This window comes from Nanorana parkeri, unplaced genomic scaffold (assembly GCF_000935625.1).
Source record: "Nanorana parkeri isolate BGI_ZX_2015 unplaced genomic scaffold, ASM93562v1 scaffold2319, whole genome shotgun sequence".
Taxonomy (NCBI): Eukaryota; Metazoa; Chordata; class Amphibia; order Anura; family Dicroglossidae; genus Nanorana; species Nanorana parkeri.
Genome location: NW_017308587.1, coordinates 84,707 through 104,025, shown reverse-complemented (window position 1 = coordinate 104,025; position 19,319 = coordinate 84,707). Strand labels below are relative to the sequence as shown.

At 44.2% G+C, this 19,319-nt stretch overlaps 1 protein-coding gene across 1 annotated transcript in view; it reads right to left on the bottom strand.

The window, feature by feature from the left end:
• Positions 1–6,314: 6,314 nt before the first annotated feature.
• Positions 6,315–19,319, bottom strand: part of LOC108801364 (uromodulin-like) — a 24,248-nt gene continuing 11,243 nt past the window's right edge. Inside the window, exons 6-10 of the mRNA XM_018573292.1 lie at positions 15,120–15,283; positions 13,180–13,337; positions 8,821–9,012; positions 6,501–6,663; positions 6,315–6,320 (exon numbers count right to left, since the gene is read on the bottom strand). Of these exons, the coding sequence (XP_018428794.1) occupies positions 6,315–6,320; positions 6,501–6,663; positions 8,821–9,012; positions 13,180–13,337; positions 15,120–15,283 (683 nt within the window). The remainder of the gene's footprint in view (positions 6,321–6,500; positions 6,664–8,820; positions 9,013–13,179; positions 13,338–15,119; positions 15,284–19,319) is intronic.

The window sequence follows — 19,319 nt, the reverse complement described above, 5'->3', positions numbered from 1 at the left end:
AGAAGGGGGCATGCCTGTTTTTGTTTCAGTTTTGTATACTATAGCAGTAGTGATGAGGTCTTCTTTCTGTGTTTCCTGCCTGATAAGCAGATGCATCTCATGTATGCCGTCATAGAAGGTTTCTGTAAAATGAGTTACCCGGTAACCAACTCTGATTTTTTTTTTATCACCTAAAGTTCACACAACTTTCACCCAGTCTTCACACATTTTCACATAAAGGGCATGAATCTCCGGTGTAATCATTGATAAATAGAACCCCTTATACAACTCAACTTCCACACATTTGATTGAGGTGAGTTTACAACTGTTTAATGGACACTTTGGATGACTTAATATAAAAAAATAGAATGTCTTTAAAGAAGTGAAGATAGTGAACAGGTTCTTCTTTTTGTTCTTGAAGCATCAGACCCACTTTATAATAAGTTTGCTTTAATGAAAAGACAACATTATAATGCCATATACATTTGTTCATGGGCAATCTGCAATAACAAATACTGTATCTTTCATTATATAAATCAGAATCCTTCTGTCATTTCAGTACAGGGAATGAAGACTCATCTCATCAGACGTCTTATCAACAAGTTGACAATATTATGTTATTGCCTTTAATACAAAATTATGTTTTGGACCACTAAATCCTTAGATCATCAAAGACGCAGAATCTAATGAAGATGGTAAAGGTTTAATGTCAAATGTTGAATGTTCATTGAGTAACTTTCCCTTATGATCCCTTATGATGCATTAGTCCAGGGGCACACATAGGAGTTGATTTACTAAAGGCAAGTAAGCGGTTCACTTTGCAGAGGAAGTTCCTATAGCTTGGTGAATGTGGTAAAATACCCAATTATGTGCAACGGAAAAAAAAAGATGTTTGCTTGCACAAGATTGGGTGATGGAAGTCAACAGAACTTCACCACATTTACTAAATGAAGGGGTACAATTACTTACACGGCCTATTTGCCTTTAATAAGTCAACCCCTCAGATCCAAAAACAAAAGGCGGATTCGGGTACATTGCTGGAAAAGATTGCAGAATTATTGATTTCATTTATTATTAGAAGATATTGGGGTCTATTCACGAAGCTGCCGAAGGATCTAGCTGTAGCTTCGGCCGATCCTTCGACTAGCTTCAGCCCCAGGACCCCTTCGGTTCAGTAGAACCGAAGGGGTGCTGTACAAGCTATTCACTATAGCCCTTACAGCTCCCGAACGTGGCCGAGCAGCTCAGTCGAGCCAAACGCATATGCATCGGCTCGGCTGAGCCACGCTGAAAGCCGAAGCTGACCGAGCGAGCGGCCGGCCATTGGCCAGCCTGCTTCTGACAGCTGGGCGGAGCCAGCCGTGATCTTAGTTCCGCCGGACAATAGAAAACTGTTGGGCGGAGCTAGCTGTCACTGCTAGCTCCGCACAATCGTTTTCTATTTTCTTTTTTAACTATTTTTCTGTTCTGCTCGGTCCCTCTGATGGACCAAGCAGAACAGCCGAGTGGAATGCCGCTCAGCGGCATTCGGCTATTCACTCACTGCTGTTCGGCATCTATAAGAATAGGTCGAACAGCAGTGAGTAGACTGCTGGAGGTAATGCAAAGCAAGCCGATGTACGGCTGAAATCAGCCGTACCAGCCTGAAGTGAATAGCCGAACAGTGTTCGGCTCACTTCACTTCAGGTCGGTCATTCACTCGGCTGCCTACTGTGTAATGTGAGGAAATATAAAATATTCACTCCATATTTATTTACTTTATATGTCATGTAAAATCAATTAAAATGATCATTTTTGTTTGACAAATGTTTCATAAAGCTAAAGCGTGCAGCGAATAAAATTCAATACAGAGACATCCGACTTTTTTATGCTTTAGTCCAACTGCGGCTGTCCTTTATCGACGATCTGTGACCTTAAAATAACCCAACAGCTTCATCGTCCAACATTCTAATCTGTGTATGCCATGAAATCAGTACATGACAAGATTCTATGTATGTGTATGCCATGAGGAACCTTCCCAACATGACAATGGTTGGTAAGAGATGAACAGCTTAAGGTGTCCCTAAAACAGAATGAAAAAATAACTCTGTAGACTGTAAACTTTTCAAATGTAATTGTTTCCTAATCAGGACTAATGCGGATCACTATGCCTGGGAAGGAAATCTTACCTGTTTTAATGGTTTTTATGGTCAGTCTATTGAGATACGCAAAAAAAAAAAAGATTCCCTGCATTTGCTGATGGCTCACACAGTACAACTTTCTGGTGATACAACTTGATCTTATCCTCTATTTCTATCTGTAGCTTGTATAGCTCTTATGATTATTCCATGCTGACCACCTAGCCAAACAAAATATTGTATAGGACTGCTGTGCTAATAAGAGAACAATCCTAATCCAAATTAAAGAGTATCTGAGGTGACAGTGCTGTGCTTTGTCACGGTGTGATAAGGGTTAGAGGTCACTCAGGGTTTTTCACCCATACAGGTTGAGGGGCTCCAGGGTGCATGTTTCATATGGAGGAAACTGACTTTTCAGTTTTCTCCAGGATTAATAAACACTCGTCAGTGTCCTGGAACTTGGAGGCTTTGTAGAGACTTGGGTGGGATGAAGCCTCCCACCCTGAGTCCATGTTTTGGTGTTGACCATCTCCCATTGATTGTGCTGCTGTGCACAGCTCTTATAGTAAGGGAGCTGGCTAGGGCTCAGGGCTCCACCTGGGAGACAGAGGAGGTTTCAACCCACGGGACGAGGAGGGCTCCACCTAAGAGTTAGTGCAGCTGGTGGCAGCCAGAGATGGTGCATGTGTGCACTGAGTCATTTGAGTTTAAATAATGTTGTAATGTGTTTAGGGACCATGGGGAACACAAGTAGCCCCCCTCCAGAAGGAAGGACAGTGTCAGCACCAATTCAGAGATGATTGGAGGATCTACAGCCGAGTGATACACAAATAAGATACATTGTTGTTCATAGTTAAGGTTCTTGAATGCATTTTTAAAATGTAATGCTTGTGTTTAGTGTCACTTTAAGTTTATGCAAATCTAGAAAATCTATGTATTTAATTTTTCATCTTTACTGCATTTTACCTGATATCTCGGACAGACTTTTAACTGGTCCCAGACTTATGCTGTAGTCCTGACCGGCAGATTTTACACCGGCACGTCTTCTAGCATCAGAACATGACTGTAACACACAAAATATTTATATCAATGGAGTTCAGCAAATAAGAATTACCATATATATAAAACATATGAGTTGTATAATAAACAGATCAACAAGTGCTTCATGGTGTCCGTCAATGGACATGTGCACAGTCTTCCTCTTTGTGAATGATCCTCACTGGATATTATTGCTCCTCCATTGGGGTACTTTTACCAGAGTATTTCTTGGTTTTGATATATATATATATATAGATATATAGGACCCAGATAGCAAGCAATTGAGCTGCAAGTTGGAAAATGACTTGCTAAACTATTGCTAGACTTCAGTGTCCTGGAACTTGGAGGCTTTGTAGAGACTTGGGTGGGATGAAGCCTCCCACCCTGAGTCCATGTTTTGGTGTTGACCATCTCCCATTGATTGTGCTGCTGTGCACAGCTCTTATAGTAAGGGAGCTGGCTAGGGCTCAGGGCTCCACCTGGGAGACAGAGGAGGTTTCAACCCACGGGACGAGGAGGGCTCCACCTAAGAGTTAGTGCAGCTGGTGGCAGCCAGAGATGGTGCATGTGTGCACTGAGTCATTTGAGTTTAAATAATGTTGTAATGTGTTTAGGGACCATGGGGAACACAAGTAGCCCCCCTCCAGAAGGAAGGACAGTGTCAGCACCAATTCAGAGATGATTGGAGGATCTACAGCCGAGTGATACACAAATAAGATACATTGTTGTTCATAGTTAAGGTTCTTGAATGCATTTTTAAAATGTAATGCTTGTGTTTAGTGTCACTTTAAGTTTATGCAAATCTAGAAAATCTATGTATTTAATTTTTCATCTTTACTGCATTTTACCTGATATCTCGGACAGACTTTTAACTGGTCCCAGACTTATGCTGTAGTCCTGACCGGCAGATTTTACACCGGCACGTCTTCTAGCATCAGAACATGACTGTAACACACAAAATATTTATATCAATGGAGTTCAGCAAATAAGAATTACCATATATATAAAACATATGAGTTGTATAATAAACAGATCAACAAGTGCTTCATGGTGTCCGTCAATGGACATGTGCACAGTCTTCCTCTTTGTGAATGATCCTCACTGGATATTATTGCTCCTCCATTGGGGTACTTTTACCAGAGTATTTCTTGGTTTTGATATATATATATATATAGATATATAGGACCCAGATAGCAAGCAATTGAGCTGCAAGTTGGAAAATGACTTGCTAAACTATTGCTAGACTTGCCAAGCTTCACAATTTCGTTGCACAATTACAGCAAGTCACCAGATCAACGTGCTTTGCAAATGTGCTGGACACTTGCAGAGCTCTTGCTAAGACCTGCAGGACTCTTGCTGTAGACTTGCCAAGCAAATTTGCAACAAATTCAATAAGTGTCACCTAGAAGTTGTGCTGCGAGTGTTCTGCGAGTCTACAATCCGCCGGGGAATGTGTGCAGCAAGTTAACAAGAATTACAATTTAAGCCTGTGTGATGTTCAGGGATATTAGCACATAGGGTGAGCACTTAAGAATGCAGTCTACTCGCAATAGCTTCTGTTTAAGGGCTTGGTAGCCCACTTTTAATCAACACAAAGTTCATATATCCATCTTGGATACCCACGCAGGGGTTGTTCAGCGTAACATTCATGAAAGGCTTTAAAGCAACACAAGAATAGCCTCCTGGCTTCCACTTTAAACATTGGCACTTCTGACCCACTGGTCCTCTTTGAAGTGCTGTCCCACACTTGTACTGGTTGCTCCTCAGGCTCACGGCTCTCTTAGCCTCACCAGTTCTCTCCCAGCCACCCTGGCTGTCTTAGTGTGCTTCCAGCACACTCACCACCTGACTCCTCTCTGACTTCTGGGGGTGTTCTCCTGACACCTGAACACAGTCTGTTCCTCTTTCCCAGCAGGAGCTAATTCCCCTAGCCAGCATCCTTTTCTTAATGGCTGTGCACACCTGTGAAATTATCGAGTGCTGGCCACTGCTAAAGCCTGGACCCAGGACTAGGGATCTCATCTTTCCTCCAGAATCACCTTGAAACCTCTCAGTTCCAGGATCCCAAGCAGAATCCAGACAATCCCTTGCTTCCTGACACGTCTCAGCCCATCTGGCTGAGAGTCACAGATGGGATTGTCACACAATAGCACACCTGATACACGTTTGTGGCAAGTTATCCTTGCTATCTGGGGAGCATTTTTTTCCACTAATCTGCTTGAGACAGCAATTTGCCCATGTGCTCTAAAATATAGATTCCCTTATCCACCTGCTACGGTGATCAGGGCAATCAGGGGTGCCATACCTTTCCAAGAGCAATTTGGTAACCAATCGCTGGCCAGAATGAGCGAAGCGCACTTTCACTATCAATTCCTCATAGGCGGGGTGCATTTGGTATCACTCCGCCTGTGACAGGAGCCGGCGCTATAGAGGAGGCATCGGCTTATGCAGCTCTGCTCCCTCCATTGCTGCCTCGCTTCCTCTAGCGCTGGCTTCGTTGGCACCGCTGATTCTCTCCTGCGGCTCTTCAAGTTCCCCCTTATGACACCGCCGGCCCTGGGAATGGTCACAACGAGGTCTTATTTTCGGGGTAGGTCTTATTTTTGGGGAAACGGTACAAGGAACCTTGGGGAGAAGAATTTTGAGGAGAAGTACCTTGGGGAGAAGTACCTTGGGGATATGAACCTTGAGTAGAAGAACCTTGGGCATAAGAAGCTCGGAGAGAAGAACCTTGAGGAGGAGGACCTTGAGGAGAAGGACCTTGAGGATAGGAACCTTGGGGAGAAGAACCTTGGAGAAAAGAAGCTTGAGAAGAAGGACCTTGAGGAGAAGGACCTTGAGCATAGGGACCTTGAGGAGAAGGACCTTGAGGAGAAGAACCTTGGGGAGAAGAAGCTTGAGGATAGGAAACTTGGGGAGAAGAACCTGGGGAGATTAAGCTTGAGGATAGGAACCTTGGGGGAGAAGAATTTTGAGGAGAAGTACCTTGGGGGGAAGAACAGTCTGAGATGAAATTATTACCATGTCTCATTGTAAAAACAGCCCTGTATCTATATAGATATGTTAAAGCCTAACTGAACCCAAGAAGAAAATTCTTCACATAGTTTCCTTATACAGATTAGGGATGTGAGCAGAGTCTTACCGTTCATATAGCTGGTACAGCAGCCTACATTCCTACATTCATTCCTACATGACACCAGAGGACATATTTGTTACTATGGAAATGGTCTGTTGAACAGTAAGACTCTGCTCACTTATTCTATTGTTTATTTGAGCTTTAACGCTGGTGCATGGACCTTTCCTCTAGGATCCTTGGAAGAATTTTTTTTATCCAATTTCCAATATTAATTATTTTTTTGTACTCACTGGAGTGCAGATGTTTGTCGTGGGATCACACAGATTTATCTCACAGTGTAGGTAGATTTGGCTGTAACGGGTGATAAACCTAAACAGCTGCAAGGAAAAGCGACCTTCATTTGAAACCCCATTGATGGGAACACTGATGGTTGAGTCCTGCTTGATAGGACAGCTGTCAAACAAAAGTAGAAAATCCATTACAATGCTTTGATGCAATAACATGTCATTGGAGGTATTTTGATGCATTGAAAGAGACCCTGTCGTTTAATCAAACACTTTAAGGATAGCACATTCTTGTAGAGAAGAGGTTGGATGATTACCTCTCCTTCCACTCCGTTCTACTATATTGTAGAAGAGAAATGATCCCACAAAGTCTCCACAGTGTCCTACAATGACATGAAGTCAGAGGGAGGAACTAGTGAAAGCAAAGGAAGAGGTGGGTGGGGGGTCCACAAAGATTAAATTCCTAGAAGTTTCCCAGTGGACCAGTTCTCACCATTCACCATTGAGTGGTGCAGCATCTGGAGAGCTAAGTATTCAGCCTCTTCATTACAGGTAGCTGCTTTCCTGAAAACATTTGATCACATGACAACTAAAAAGACCAATGCGCCAAGACCTATCAGAAATATTTGTGCCCTACACAGATCGTTTCTAAACGGTCGTGTCTGGCTGTAATGGGTAACTGCACCTGGTTGTCCTTTACAAATATCAAATGAGCCATTTGTCTATTATAATTGGAATAGAGGGTGTTTGAGGCACTAGATGGAGCCAAAGCAGCACAGGAATCTCCTATGCTCCCGGCTCCATCTAGTGGCAGGAATAGGAAGCTATGGATTAGCACGCTATCCTGTGAAATATGGTCATTCCATTATGTTTTTATGTGAACAGAAATTAAAAGCTGTAGATTTTTTCATGAAAAATATATTGTTTGTTGGTCTATGTAGAGTACGGTTACCTTTATGCGAGTACTGTGGTCTATGCGAGTACTGTGGTCTATGCGAGTACTGTGGTCTATGCGAGTACTATGGTCTATGTGAGTACTGTTACCTTTATGTGAGTACTATGGTCTATGTCTATGTAGAGTACTGTTACCTTTATGTGAGTACTATGGTCTATGTAGAGTACTGTTACCTTGATGTGAGGACTATGGTCTATGTGAGTACTATGGTCTATGCGAGTACTATGGTCTATGTGAGTACTATGGTCTATGCGAGTACTGTGGTCTATGCTAGTACTGTGCTCTATGCGAGTACTGTGCTCTATGCGAGTACTGTTACCTTTTATGTGAGTACTATGGTCTATGTCTATGTAGAGTACTGTTACCTTTATGTGAGTACTATGGTCTATGTGAGTACTATGGTCTATGCGAGTACTATGGTCTATCCGAGTACTATGGTCTATGCGAGTACTGTGGTCTATGCGAGTACTATGGTCTATCCGAGTACTATGGTCTATGCGAGTACTGTGGTCTATGCGAGTACTATGGTCTATCCGAGTACTATGGTCTATGCGAGTACTGTGGTCTATGCGAGTACTATGGTCTATCCGAGTACTATGGTCTATGCGAGTACTGTGGTCTATGCGAGTACTATGGTCTATCCGAGTACTATGGTCTATGCGAGTACTGTGGTCTATGCGAGTACTATGGTCTATCCGAGTACTATGGTCTATGCGAGTACTGTGGTCTATGCGAGTACTATGGTCTATCCGAGTACTATGGTCTATGCGAGTACTGTGGTCTATGCGAGTACTATGGTCTATCCGAGTACTATGGTCTATGCGAGTACTGTGGTCTATGCGAGTACTATGGTCTATCCGAGTACTATGGTCTATGCGAGTACTGTGGTCTATGCGAGTACTATGGTCTATCCGAGTACTATGGTCTATGCGAGTACTGTGGTCTATGCGAGTACTGTGGTCTATGCGAGTACTATGGTCTATGCGAGTACTATGGTCTATGCGAGTACTGTGGTCTATGCGAGTACTATGGTCTATGTGAGTACTATGGTCTATGCGAGTACTGTTACCTTTAAAGTAAATGGTATATTTATGACAGACTTTCGGTCTTGATGGGAATGGCCACAAGGACAATCTACCCAGTGAAGACAGAGACAGCAATACAGACTTGGCAGGGGTTCTAGTCCTTCCCCACACTATCCAAATCTTAGAAATACCTTTTGGCCTTACATACACTTTAATGGTAGTCTGTTCCCTGTTCTCTTCCTCTGAAACACATCACAGATTGTATACAATACACACACCTTCTATCAGTGGCATCAATAGGGAAATCAGTATTATAATATTCTTTATACATTTCGCTGTAACAAACCTGTCTTTGATGATATGGTATTTTATGGTGTCATTTATGTTGTTTGTCGGGGTCCCAAAACAGTTTTTCATCAATACAATATACGGGGAATTTCCGGGCCCATCGAGAGTGACACCAACATACAGAAAAGATTTGCTTGACATCTCAACTACAGGTGCTTCATAGGGAAGAGTGTAGCTGGCATCTTGGAAAAAGTGTCATTGAGATCTTAAACTGTCCGGTACCCTCTGTGACAATGTTTATTACACTGCAAATAAATGAATATAGAGACATTATTTCTGCACAAATATCACTGATACTGAAAGTGGAATTCGGAAAAAATAAATGCATGACATACACTGAGTGGCCGGATTATTATGTAACACGGCAGCTTTTATTTTTCTGACAATAAATACTTTTCCTTGTCGCACTCCTTACGGAATGTCTCTTGTAATGGTGGGGTGCTCGCAGTGACTGCGAATGGCACCACAAATATCAGCAATTGTGTAAAGATGTCACCAGCACACCAAAATCCTTCTTAGGATATGTCCATTGCTAACATTTGCTCAATGCTAAGCCTGATGAAGGGACTGTGTGTGGCCCCGAAAAGCGCTTGCTTATACGACAAGGAACTTCAATAAAGGAACGTTTGCTTATCCTAAGAAGGATGTTGGTGTGCTGGTGACATCTCTGTCATTCTTCCATTTCCTGTTATGAAGTGACAACGCTGTTTGTTCTGCAGCGCAATCTCACAACAATGTTGTCACCCTGTGGCCAAGGTAGATGAACATGTCGTTTTAAATGGGTTTTAAGTAAAAGACAAACAAATTAAAGGCCAACTCCAGATGACAGTTGCAAAAAAAGGGATTGACTCTTTCGCTGCCACCACCAGACAGCATATGACGGCGGCACAGTCTGGTAAACACACTGCAGCTTGGACTGTGTGTTCAGCCCGCACAAGCCGACTGTTGGCTTAAAGCTTTGTGTTAGAAGTGATTCCGGTGGCTGTACATGAGCTCTGGAATCTGCTGCCCAACCCCACCCGCCATATTTGCACATGTTAGTACAGTTACCTTCCAAGTAACCCCCTATCATGATGCAACTTGTGTTCCATCGCCAGTGCTGGCCTCATCACCCGGTCTTCTTCTGGGTCCAGGGTGTGCAATTAACGAAAGGGGAGGGGCTTTTAAGAAATACTATAAACTCTCTTATTGTATAAAAATATGTAATAAATGTATTACATAATTGGAAAAAAATAAAATTAAAGCATAATTGGTCTATTCCACATGCAATATACCGTGTTTCCCCGAAAATAAGACACTGTCTTTTATTTTTTTTGCCCCCAAAAACCACACTGGGTCTTATTTTCAGGGTACGTCTTATTTTTTTTTTTTTTAATGTGCAGCAAAATGTACAACAATCTAAAGTTATCTGGTATCACTCCGCCTGTCACAGTAACCGGCGCTATAGAGGAAGTATCAACTAATGCGGCTCTGCTCCCTCCTCCGCCGCAGCCTTGCTTTCTACAGCGCCGGCTTCCTTTGCCACCAGGGACAGCGGTACCAGCGGAGCATCAGTGGGGACATTAGACAGTGGACAGCGCAGTAGAGTACGGTACCATTTACCGGTACACAGTACAGTACCGTTACATTAAGCAGCGCCTTCAGGGGGACAGCAGTTGGTGAAGTATGGTACTGGAGTGCTCCCTGTCACTGCGCTGTCTGAAGGGAGTCCTCTGTCATCCCCTTAATACAGTATGTCCCTGCAGGCTGATAACATTTCTCCTGCAAGTTACCCCCTCGCATGCTACCACCAAACTAGGTCTTATTTTCGGGGTAGGTCTTATATTACAGGAATCTTGAAAAATAGTGCTAGGTCTTACTTTCGGGGTAGGTCTTTTTTTTGGGGAAACAGGGTAGGTGTCACATCAAGTCGACAATTATTATTAAAGTAGGACATAGTAGATGACTCATTCAGGTAAAACCCGACATGTTTCGCCCTACTGGGCTTCTTCAGGGGTAATTATATATCATGGAATTATGTTTTAACCCCTTCGTGACTGACGACGTACAGTGTACGTCGCCAGCATCGGGGCTTTAATAAGGAGTTGCGCTAATATTGCGCAACATAAAAATTTTCAACTACCACCATTTTATTCTATAGGGTCTTGGCATTCAGAAAATATATAATGTTGGGGGGTTTTACGTCATTTTCAGGCCTAAAATGTGGAATATAACATGGGTGCAAAAAATGAAAAAAAGGCCTCAGTCATGAAGGGGTTAATTTTATTTATTTCCAATTATGTAATAAATTAATTTCATATTTTTATACAATAAGAGAGTTTATAGTATTTCTTAAAAGCCCCTCCCCTTTCGTTAATTGCACACCCTAAGGTGGAATTTACTCAATGTAGTTTCTTTTAATCAATTAATTTGGGGTGTGAAATCTTGCTCTCTTTGTTCTTTATTGTCCCAACACACGCCCACTAGAACTTACTTACAACTTGCTGACTGGCAGAAATGGAGCTTTAGCCGCAGAACAGACATATAGAGGTATTTTTTTTATAAAGCAGTGAATGTGACGCTCACCATACATTCGCCGCAGTTGAAACTTCCTGGTGCATATGTTTTAACTTGCAGTGATTGATTCACCTGCAGTAAAGTTTGGTGAATGTAACATTCACTGCTATATAAATATGCCTATAGAGTCTCTGCAACAAAAGCCTACTTGCTAGCAAATGTAAAAAAAAGAAAAGTCTTTAGTTTCACTTTAAGCTGGTAAAGGAAATGTTTACAAAAAGGTAAATATTAGACATGTGCATCGGCACAAAATTCGCTTTGTTTCGTTTCTTTTTTATTTAGATTTTGTGTTATTTCATTTTTCAGGATTCGGGTCCGAAAGTCAATTCGTTTCGGGATTCGGAACATGTATCATACTGGGTGCAACGTTTCGGGGTCTCGCAGGATCCCCTAACTCAGGCAGGACATCTGTCACATGTCTTGCCTGAGGAAGGGGATCCTGCGAGACCAAGACCATGCTGCATTTCCATCATTAAATAGATGCATTTGTACTGCATCTGGAGTGCCGGTGTCCATATTTCTATTTGTGCATGATAACCGTTGCCATCCGTTGATCACCGCTGCACCCACTTAATCTACACTATATTGCCAAAACTATTGGGACACCCCTCCAAATCATTGGATTCAGGTGTTGCGTGACATTTCCCGGCTACTAAATATTCCGCGGTCACCTGTTACTGGGATTATAACAAAGGGGAAGCAACTGGGAACAACAGCAACTCAGCCAGGAAGTGGTAGGCCACGTCACATGACGGAGCGGGGTCAGCGCATGCTGAAGCGCACAGTGCGCAGAAGTCGCCAACTGTCTGCAGAGTCAATAGCTACAGACCTCCAAACTTCGTGTGCCCTTCAGATTGGCACAACAACAGTGCGTAGAGAGCTTCATGGAATGGGTTTCCATGGCCGAGCAGCTGCATCCAAGCCTTACATCACCGAGTGCAATGCAAAGCGTGGGATGCCGTGGTGTAAAGCGCGCCGCCACTGGACTCTAGAGAAGTGGAGACGTGTTCTCTGGAGGGACCAATCACGCTTCTCTGTCTGGCAATCCGATGGACGTGTCTGGGTTTGGCGGTTGCCAGGAGAACGGTACTTGCCTGACTGCATTGTGCCAAGTGTAAAGTTTGGTGGAGGGGGGATTATGGTGTTGGGTTGTTTTTCAGGGGTTGGGCTTGGCCCCTTAGTTCCAGTGAAGGGAACTCTTAAGGCATCAGCATACCAAGACATTTTGGACAATTTCATGCTCCCAACTTTGTGGGAGGAGTTTGGGGACGGCCCCTTCCTGTTCCAATATGACTGCGCACTAGTGTACAGAGCAAGGTCCATAAAGACATGGATGGGGGAGTTTGGGGTGAAGGAACTTAACTGGCCGCACAGAGTCCTGACCTCAACCCCATAGAACACCATTGGGATGAATTAGAGCGGAGACTGCGAGCCTGTAAAGGCGTCCCAATACTTTTGGCAATATAGTGTATATGGAAAAAGCGGTCAGGAGTGCAGTGGGTTCATGGACTGTTGTTGCATGTTAAGGCATCACACTCATTATGACTGGGCTGCTAGCATACCACAACAGACATAAAAACACACAACATTTTTTAACAGTACACACCAATGCGCACTATCTGTATTGCAGTGCCCTGCAATGCATGTGTGCTGTCATCTACTGCGCAGTGTGTTGAGGTGCAATTCAAAATAAATGGCTCCGTATTGCACAGTATGAATGGGACCTAAACCTTTCCAGATGGGTTTTTTTAAACGATCACATAAATACAATTTTTTTAAATATACCTCCAGCATAACTTACCTCACCATGGGATTCATCGCAGTGTTCAGGCTAACTTGTATATTAAGAGGATAAGAACATTTCATTTGAACGGTCACTTCCTGTGGTATAAACAAATCATTACTGGATCCTAATAGAATGTCTATTGTGCTGATATAAGTAGCATGAGTCGTAGATTTCTGTGGGGAAAAAGAAATAAAACATGGTATAAAAAAAACAATATGCTTTGCAAGCTATTTAAACTGCAAAATACGAGCGCGAGAGCATGAGAGAGAGCAAGAGAACGAGACAGAGCGCAAGAGAGCGCGAGAGAAAGAAAGCGCGAGAGAAAGAGAGCGAGCGAGAGAGCGACAGAACGAGAGAGCGACAGAACGAGAGAGCGAACGAGAGAGAGCGAGAGAGAACAAGAGAGAGCGAGAGAGAGCACGAGAGAGAGCGAGAGAGCACGAGAGAGAGAATGAGAGAGAGAGAACGAGAGAGAGCGAGAGAGAGAGAACGAGAGAGAGCGAGAGAGAGAACGAGAGAGAGAACGAGAGAGAGCGAGAGAGAGAACGAGAGAGAGCGAGAGAGAGAACGAGAGAGAGCGAGAGAGAGAACGAGAGAGAACTCTAACTTGTATATTAAGAGGATAAGAACATTTCATTTGAACGGTCACTTCCTGTGGTATAAACAAATCATTACTGGATCCTAATAGAATGTCTATTGTGCTGATATAAGTAGCATGAGTCGTAGATTTCTGTGGGGAAAAAGAAATAAAACATGGTATAAAAAAAACAATATGCTTTGCAAGCTATTTAAACTGCAAAATACGAGCGCGAGAGCATGAGAGAGAGCAAGAGAACGAGACAGAGCGCAAGAGAGCGCGAGAGAAAGAAAGCGCGAGAGAAAGAGAGCGAGCGAGAGAGCGACAGAACGAGAGAGCGACAGAACGAGAGAGCGAACGAGAGAGAGCGAGAGAGAACAAGAGAGAGCGAGAGAGAGCACGAGAGAGAGCGAGAGAGCACGAGAGAGAGAAGGAGAGAGAGAGAACGAGAGAGAGCGAGAGAGAGAGAACGAGAGAGAGCGAGAGAGAGAGCGAGAGAGAGAACGAGAGAGAGCGAGAGAGAGAACGAGAGAGAGCGAGAGAGAGAACAAGAGAGAGCGAGAGAGAGAACGAGAGAGAGAATGAGACAGAGCGAGAGAGAGAACGAGACAGAGCGCGAGAGAAAGAGCGCGAGAGAGCGACAGAATGAGAGAGCGAACGAGAGTGAGCGAGAGACAGCACGAGAGAGAGCGAGAGACAGCACGAGAGAGAGCGAGAGAGAGAGCGAGAGAGAGAACGAGAGAGAGCGAGAGAGAGAACGAGAGCGAGCGAGAGAGAGAACGAGAGCGAGAGAGAGTAACGAGACAGAGCGCGAGAGAAAGAGCGCGAGAGAGCGACAGAATGAGAGAGCGAACGAGAGTGAGCGAGAGACAGCACGAGAGAGAGCGAGAGACAGCACGAGAGAGAGCGAGAGAGAGAGCGAGAGAGAGAACGAGAGAGAGCGAGAGAGAGAACGAGAGAGAGCGAGAGAGAGAACGAGAGCGAGAGAGAACGAGAGCGCGAGAGAGAATGAGAGAGAGAGCGCGAGAGAGCGCAAGAGAGAATGAGAGAGAGAGCGCGAGAGAGCACGAGATAGAGCGAGATAGATAGAGAGAGCATGAGCGAGAGAGCATGAGAGAGAGAGAGCGAGAGAGAGAGAGCGAGAGAGAGAGAGAGTCATAGCTTTTAATGCTGACTTTTTAGAAAACACAGGAAGGAAAGTCCCATTTTATAGATCAATATAGAGTTCAATAGCTCAAGCTGAAATTGAGCTCGCCCATAGCACTCTTAGAATGCTTTGGTGTGTACTAAATGTTCATTTGTTAAACAGATATGGACATACATAGATACATACTATTAGCTGAACTCCGCATTCCCCATCTCTAAGAGGGACTGTTACTGAGTACGTTCCGTTGACAATATCATCTTGAAGGGTATAACAGCCGATGTTTGCAGTGGTTAGCTTACTGGCATCAATATCCTGACTTTTTAGCTGACATTTTAGGAATGAGACCCTCATTTCATGTGCTCCGCAGGTCAGTATAGGGCGTATTTCTGAAATATCTTAAAACAGAAAAAAAGTTTCATTGAAATGCTGATATATTCATATACACATGTAATGGTGAGTCAGTAGATGTTTTCATGAAGCATGAACTTTGGTTTTGTTTCCATTATAGTGTAATGAACAGTGAAGTGCATTCACCTATAGAAAGGACACTAGGGGGGTAATTCACAGAGGAGCCGAAGGATCCAGCCATACCTTCGGCCGATCCTTCGGCTCTCTTCGGCTGCCGGAGACCTTTAGTTCAGTCGAACCGAAGGGCTGCTGTACGGGCTATTCACTATATGACAGCTAGGTGGAGCCAGATCAGCGTCCCCAAAATGACCTAGGGACGCTGAACTGTCATTAAATAATAACAACTGGGTGGAGTTGGCCGTGACATCACGGCCGGCTCCACCTAGTTGTTAATTATTGGCCGGCACCTGCTAGAGTCTTCTAGTGTCGGCCAATAGGAAACAGTTGGGCAGAGCTAGGTGTAACTGCTAGCTCCGCCCAATAGTTTTTTTTTGTGCTTTTTTATTTTATTATTATTTCCACTGATTTGCTGTTCTGCTTTGTACCACGGAGGTACCGAGCAGCATAGCCGAGCTGCAGTCAGAGACCTGGAATGGAACAACAGAAGAACCTCTTGTTTTGTGGAGACTTTTTCCAGTGGTAGCTATGTGCTCCTGGAGTTGAAACCCACCCTGCCACTGGCAGTCCTGATAAATTATAGGGGCCTAGAGAAGCACTTTGGGTATTCCACTTTCTCCTCTCCCCCTGCAATAACATTGTGGAAAAGCACTTAAGGACACTTATGGAAGCGTATCTGCCCGGAGACAAGATGTTCTTGGAAGGGGGTGCCAATTGCAGAGTCTCATATCTCCAGCTTCACACAAGTGCTATAAGACACAGCGGATGTAAACTGCCAGGAGCGGGTCATCTTACAAAATAGTTTAGGTGTATGCCCCCAATCATACCCACTATACTATACTATACCCACTAACCACTAAAATACTGCAGCACACGCAGGCATTGATTTTCTTCCTTGTTTTTTTTATTAATTGCATTATGATCCACATTTATACCATATATTAGACATGTGCACCAGCAAAAGATTTGTTTCGTTTAGTTTCGTTTTGATTCGGACTTTGCATTATTTCGTTTTTCGTATTCGGGTCCGAAATTAAACTCGTTTCGGACTAAATTAGTTAGCGGCAGTCCGGCCAAATTCGTTTATGGACGAATTTCGTTGCAGCAAAATGACATTTTTTTTTTTTGTTTTGTTTTTTACAGTCTGCAGAAGATGAAAAAAAAAAGGGGGAGGTTCCCCCCCAATAACGAATTTCGTCCATAAAAGAATTTCGGCCGGACTACTGCTAACGAATTTTGGGAAATCGGGAATTCGTATTCGTTTGCATTCGTCTTAGCTGGAATTCGGATGCATCTGAATTTCCGAAAATACGTCCGAAACGAATTTCGGATCTAACCGAATCGCACATGTCTACTATATATACAGCTCTCGCCTGTCCACTGCTCCTGCTTGCTGGACCCACCACTTCCTGTCCTATTCTGCCTGCCCTGACCTCTAACTGTTCACAAACTATGCTGCTGCCTGACATACTTTACTCTGAATGTCTGCTAGCTTAAAGTGTACCTATACTGTATATACTCGAGTATAAGCCGAGATTTTCAGCCCATTTTTTTGGCTGAAAAGTGCCCCCCTCGGCTTATACTCGAGTCAGCGTCTCGAGCTGGTCAGGTTTCTTCTTACTTACCTCGCCTAGCGTCGCGTCACTGCTGCTCCGGTGGGCGGCGCTCCGAGCGGGGTCATCTGGCAGTCTCCGGGTCCTAATTTAGGTGGCCGGAGACTGCCAGATGACCCCGCTCGGAGCGCCGCACACCGGAGCAGCAGCGACGCTCGGCGAGGTAAGTAAGAAGAAAAAAAAACCCCCCGCAGCGGCCAGTCAGGCAGGGGAGCAGGGATGAGTCAGCGGCGCGCTGATCAGGCGAGAGGAGCTCCAGGTGGGGTTGTAATTTAGCGGGCAGGCACCTCTAAGCCAGCTAAATTAGGACCCCACCTGGAGCTCCTCCCACTGGACCAGCGCGCCGCTGACTCGTCCCTGCTCTCTCCGTGATGTGATGATCGATCACCGGCACACGGACACAGTGAGTGAGGGCAGATTGGGGGGGGAGAGAGAGAGATTTATTAAGCAATTATATATGTATTGTCTGCACTGTATTAGCAGTATATACTACATATGGAGTATATACTGCTAATACAGTGCAGACAATACATTTACAATTATACTAACATGAATGGATTAAATGATCTGTATGTAGCCCTGTACTAGGGATCATTTAACCCATTCATGTTAGCAGAGGATCATTGTAAATGTATTGTTGCAGGCACTCTATATGTACATGTACTATATACTACATATAGAGTGCACTGAACAATAGATTTACAATTATCCTCTGCTAATATGAATGGGTTAAATGATCCGTAGTACATGATATGTAGCCCTGTACCCCCTTTTCCACTTACAGAGCTAGGTTATTTTTCTTTTAAATAAATATTAATGTAATTTTATTGGTATCTACCTACCATTAGCTGCCTCATTTCCCACCCTCGGCTTATATTCGGGTCAATACTTTTTCCCAGTTTTTTGTGGTAAAATTAGGTACCTCGGCTTATATTTGGGACGGCTTATACTCGAGTATATACGGTAATCAAAAACTAAAAACAAATCTGTATTTCTATATAGACAGGCCGGGAGCTATGGAACAAAGTGCAATAAGCGGAAGGCCTACATGACAAGGGTGGGAAAGGGAACCCGGAGAGAAAAGGGTTAAAGGGAAAAGTGAATTAGAGGAGGGATACTCACAGGATTGGTGGAGTGAGCTTTACAGGAGGAGCTTCGGAGAGTATCCGGGAAGGAGGAGTTCCAGGAGCCGGCGTGACCAGGAGAAGGAACAGGACTTCCCTCCCGCCCGACCTGGTATGGTTTTGGTGGTGTCTAAAGTTTGTCGCAGCATTATGGCGGTTTGGGGATCCTTGAAGGCAATTTTCTGGGTTGGATAATTGGATGGGGGGACCCATCGGTGGCGTGGGTGGCCTTCGGTGGTGGTAAGGTCACACGTCATGACCTGGTAAGAGGGACCGCGGTGGGTCTGCGGGCAATTGAAGTACGTCCCCGAGGTGGTGTATGGCGGCTGAGGTCATTCCGCTTTAAGAAAGGTGCCCGCAGACACTGGTCCAAGTTTGGATAGTGAGTGCCTTCAAGGACCTTGAAACCTAGCAAGCTACTGTATGGTTACTTGGTTATTGTTGTTTTTGATTGTTATTGAAAGAGTATTTATAAACGTTTTGTAATAAAAGGCTGCTGTGGCCATTTATACTCCAACCCTGGTGTAGCGTGGTAATTGAAAGGAAGTGGGTGGGGAGTCAAAGGTAAAGAGGGTTGGGGCAGTAAAAGGGGACCTCGGAGCTACCTTAGTCATGAATTTCTGTAAGTTCCACCCCACTCCTAATAACCTAATAATTGATGACCACTCAATGCAGTGACACAATTTCACTCAGCTCTGTGTGTCCTTGTGTCACCACTCTCACAGAGCCTGCTTTTTGAACCACAACTTAATTTCTGAATGATGTAACATTATCGTTGCTTCATGAAAACAATGCATTATGGGATATGTAGTCTTCGGAAATCGAGATTGCCTCAAATCAAGCAGCAGGGACAGAGACGCAAAGCACACCAGGAATCCAGGAAGTTGTTGAAAGTGATGGGCAGACAGATGGCAATGCTCATTACATAAATACTGCACATCATTGGGTATCCTTTGCCAAGTTAATTTCCACCACATTCACTAAGCTAAGGGAAAATTCCCCTGCAAAGTGAACAGCCTACTTAGTAATTCAACCCCAGAGGGTCCACAGGGCCGGCTTTACTCCCCCTGCCGCCCCAAGGCCAGGTTCCACAATACGCCCCCCCATCTGGCAACCAGATGGCAGGGCGGGGGGGCGTATTGTGGAACCTGGCCTTGGGGCGGGGCTAG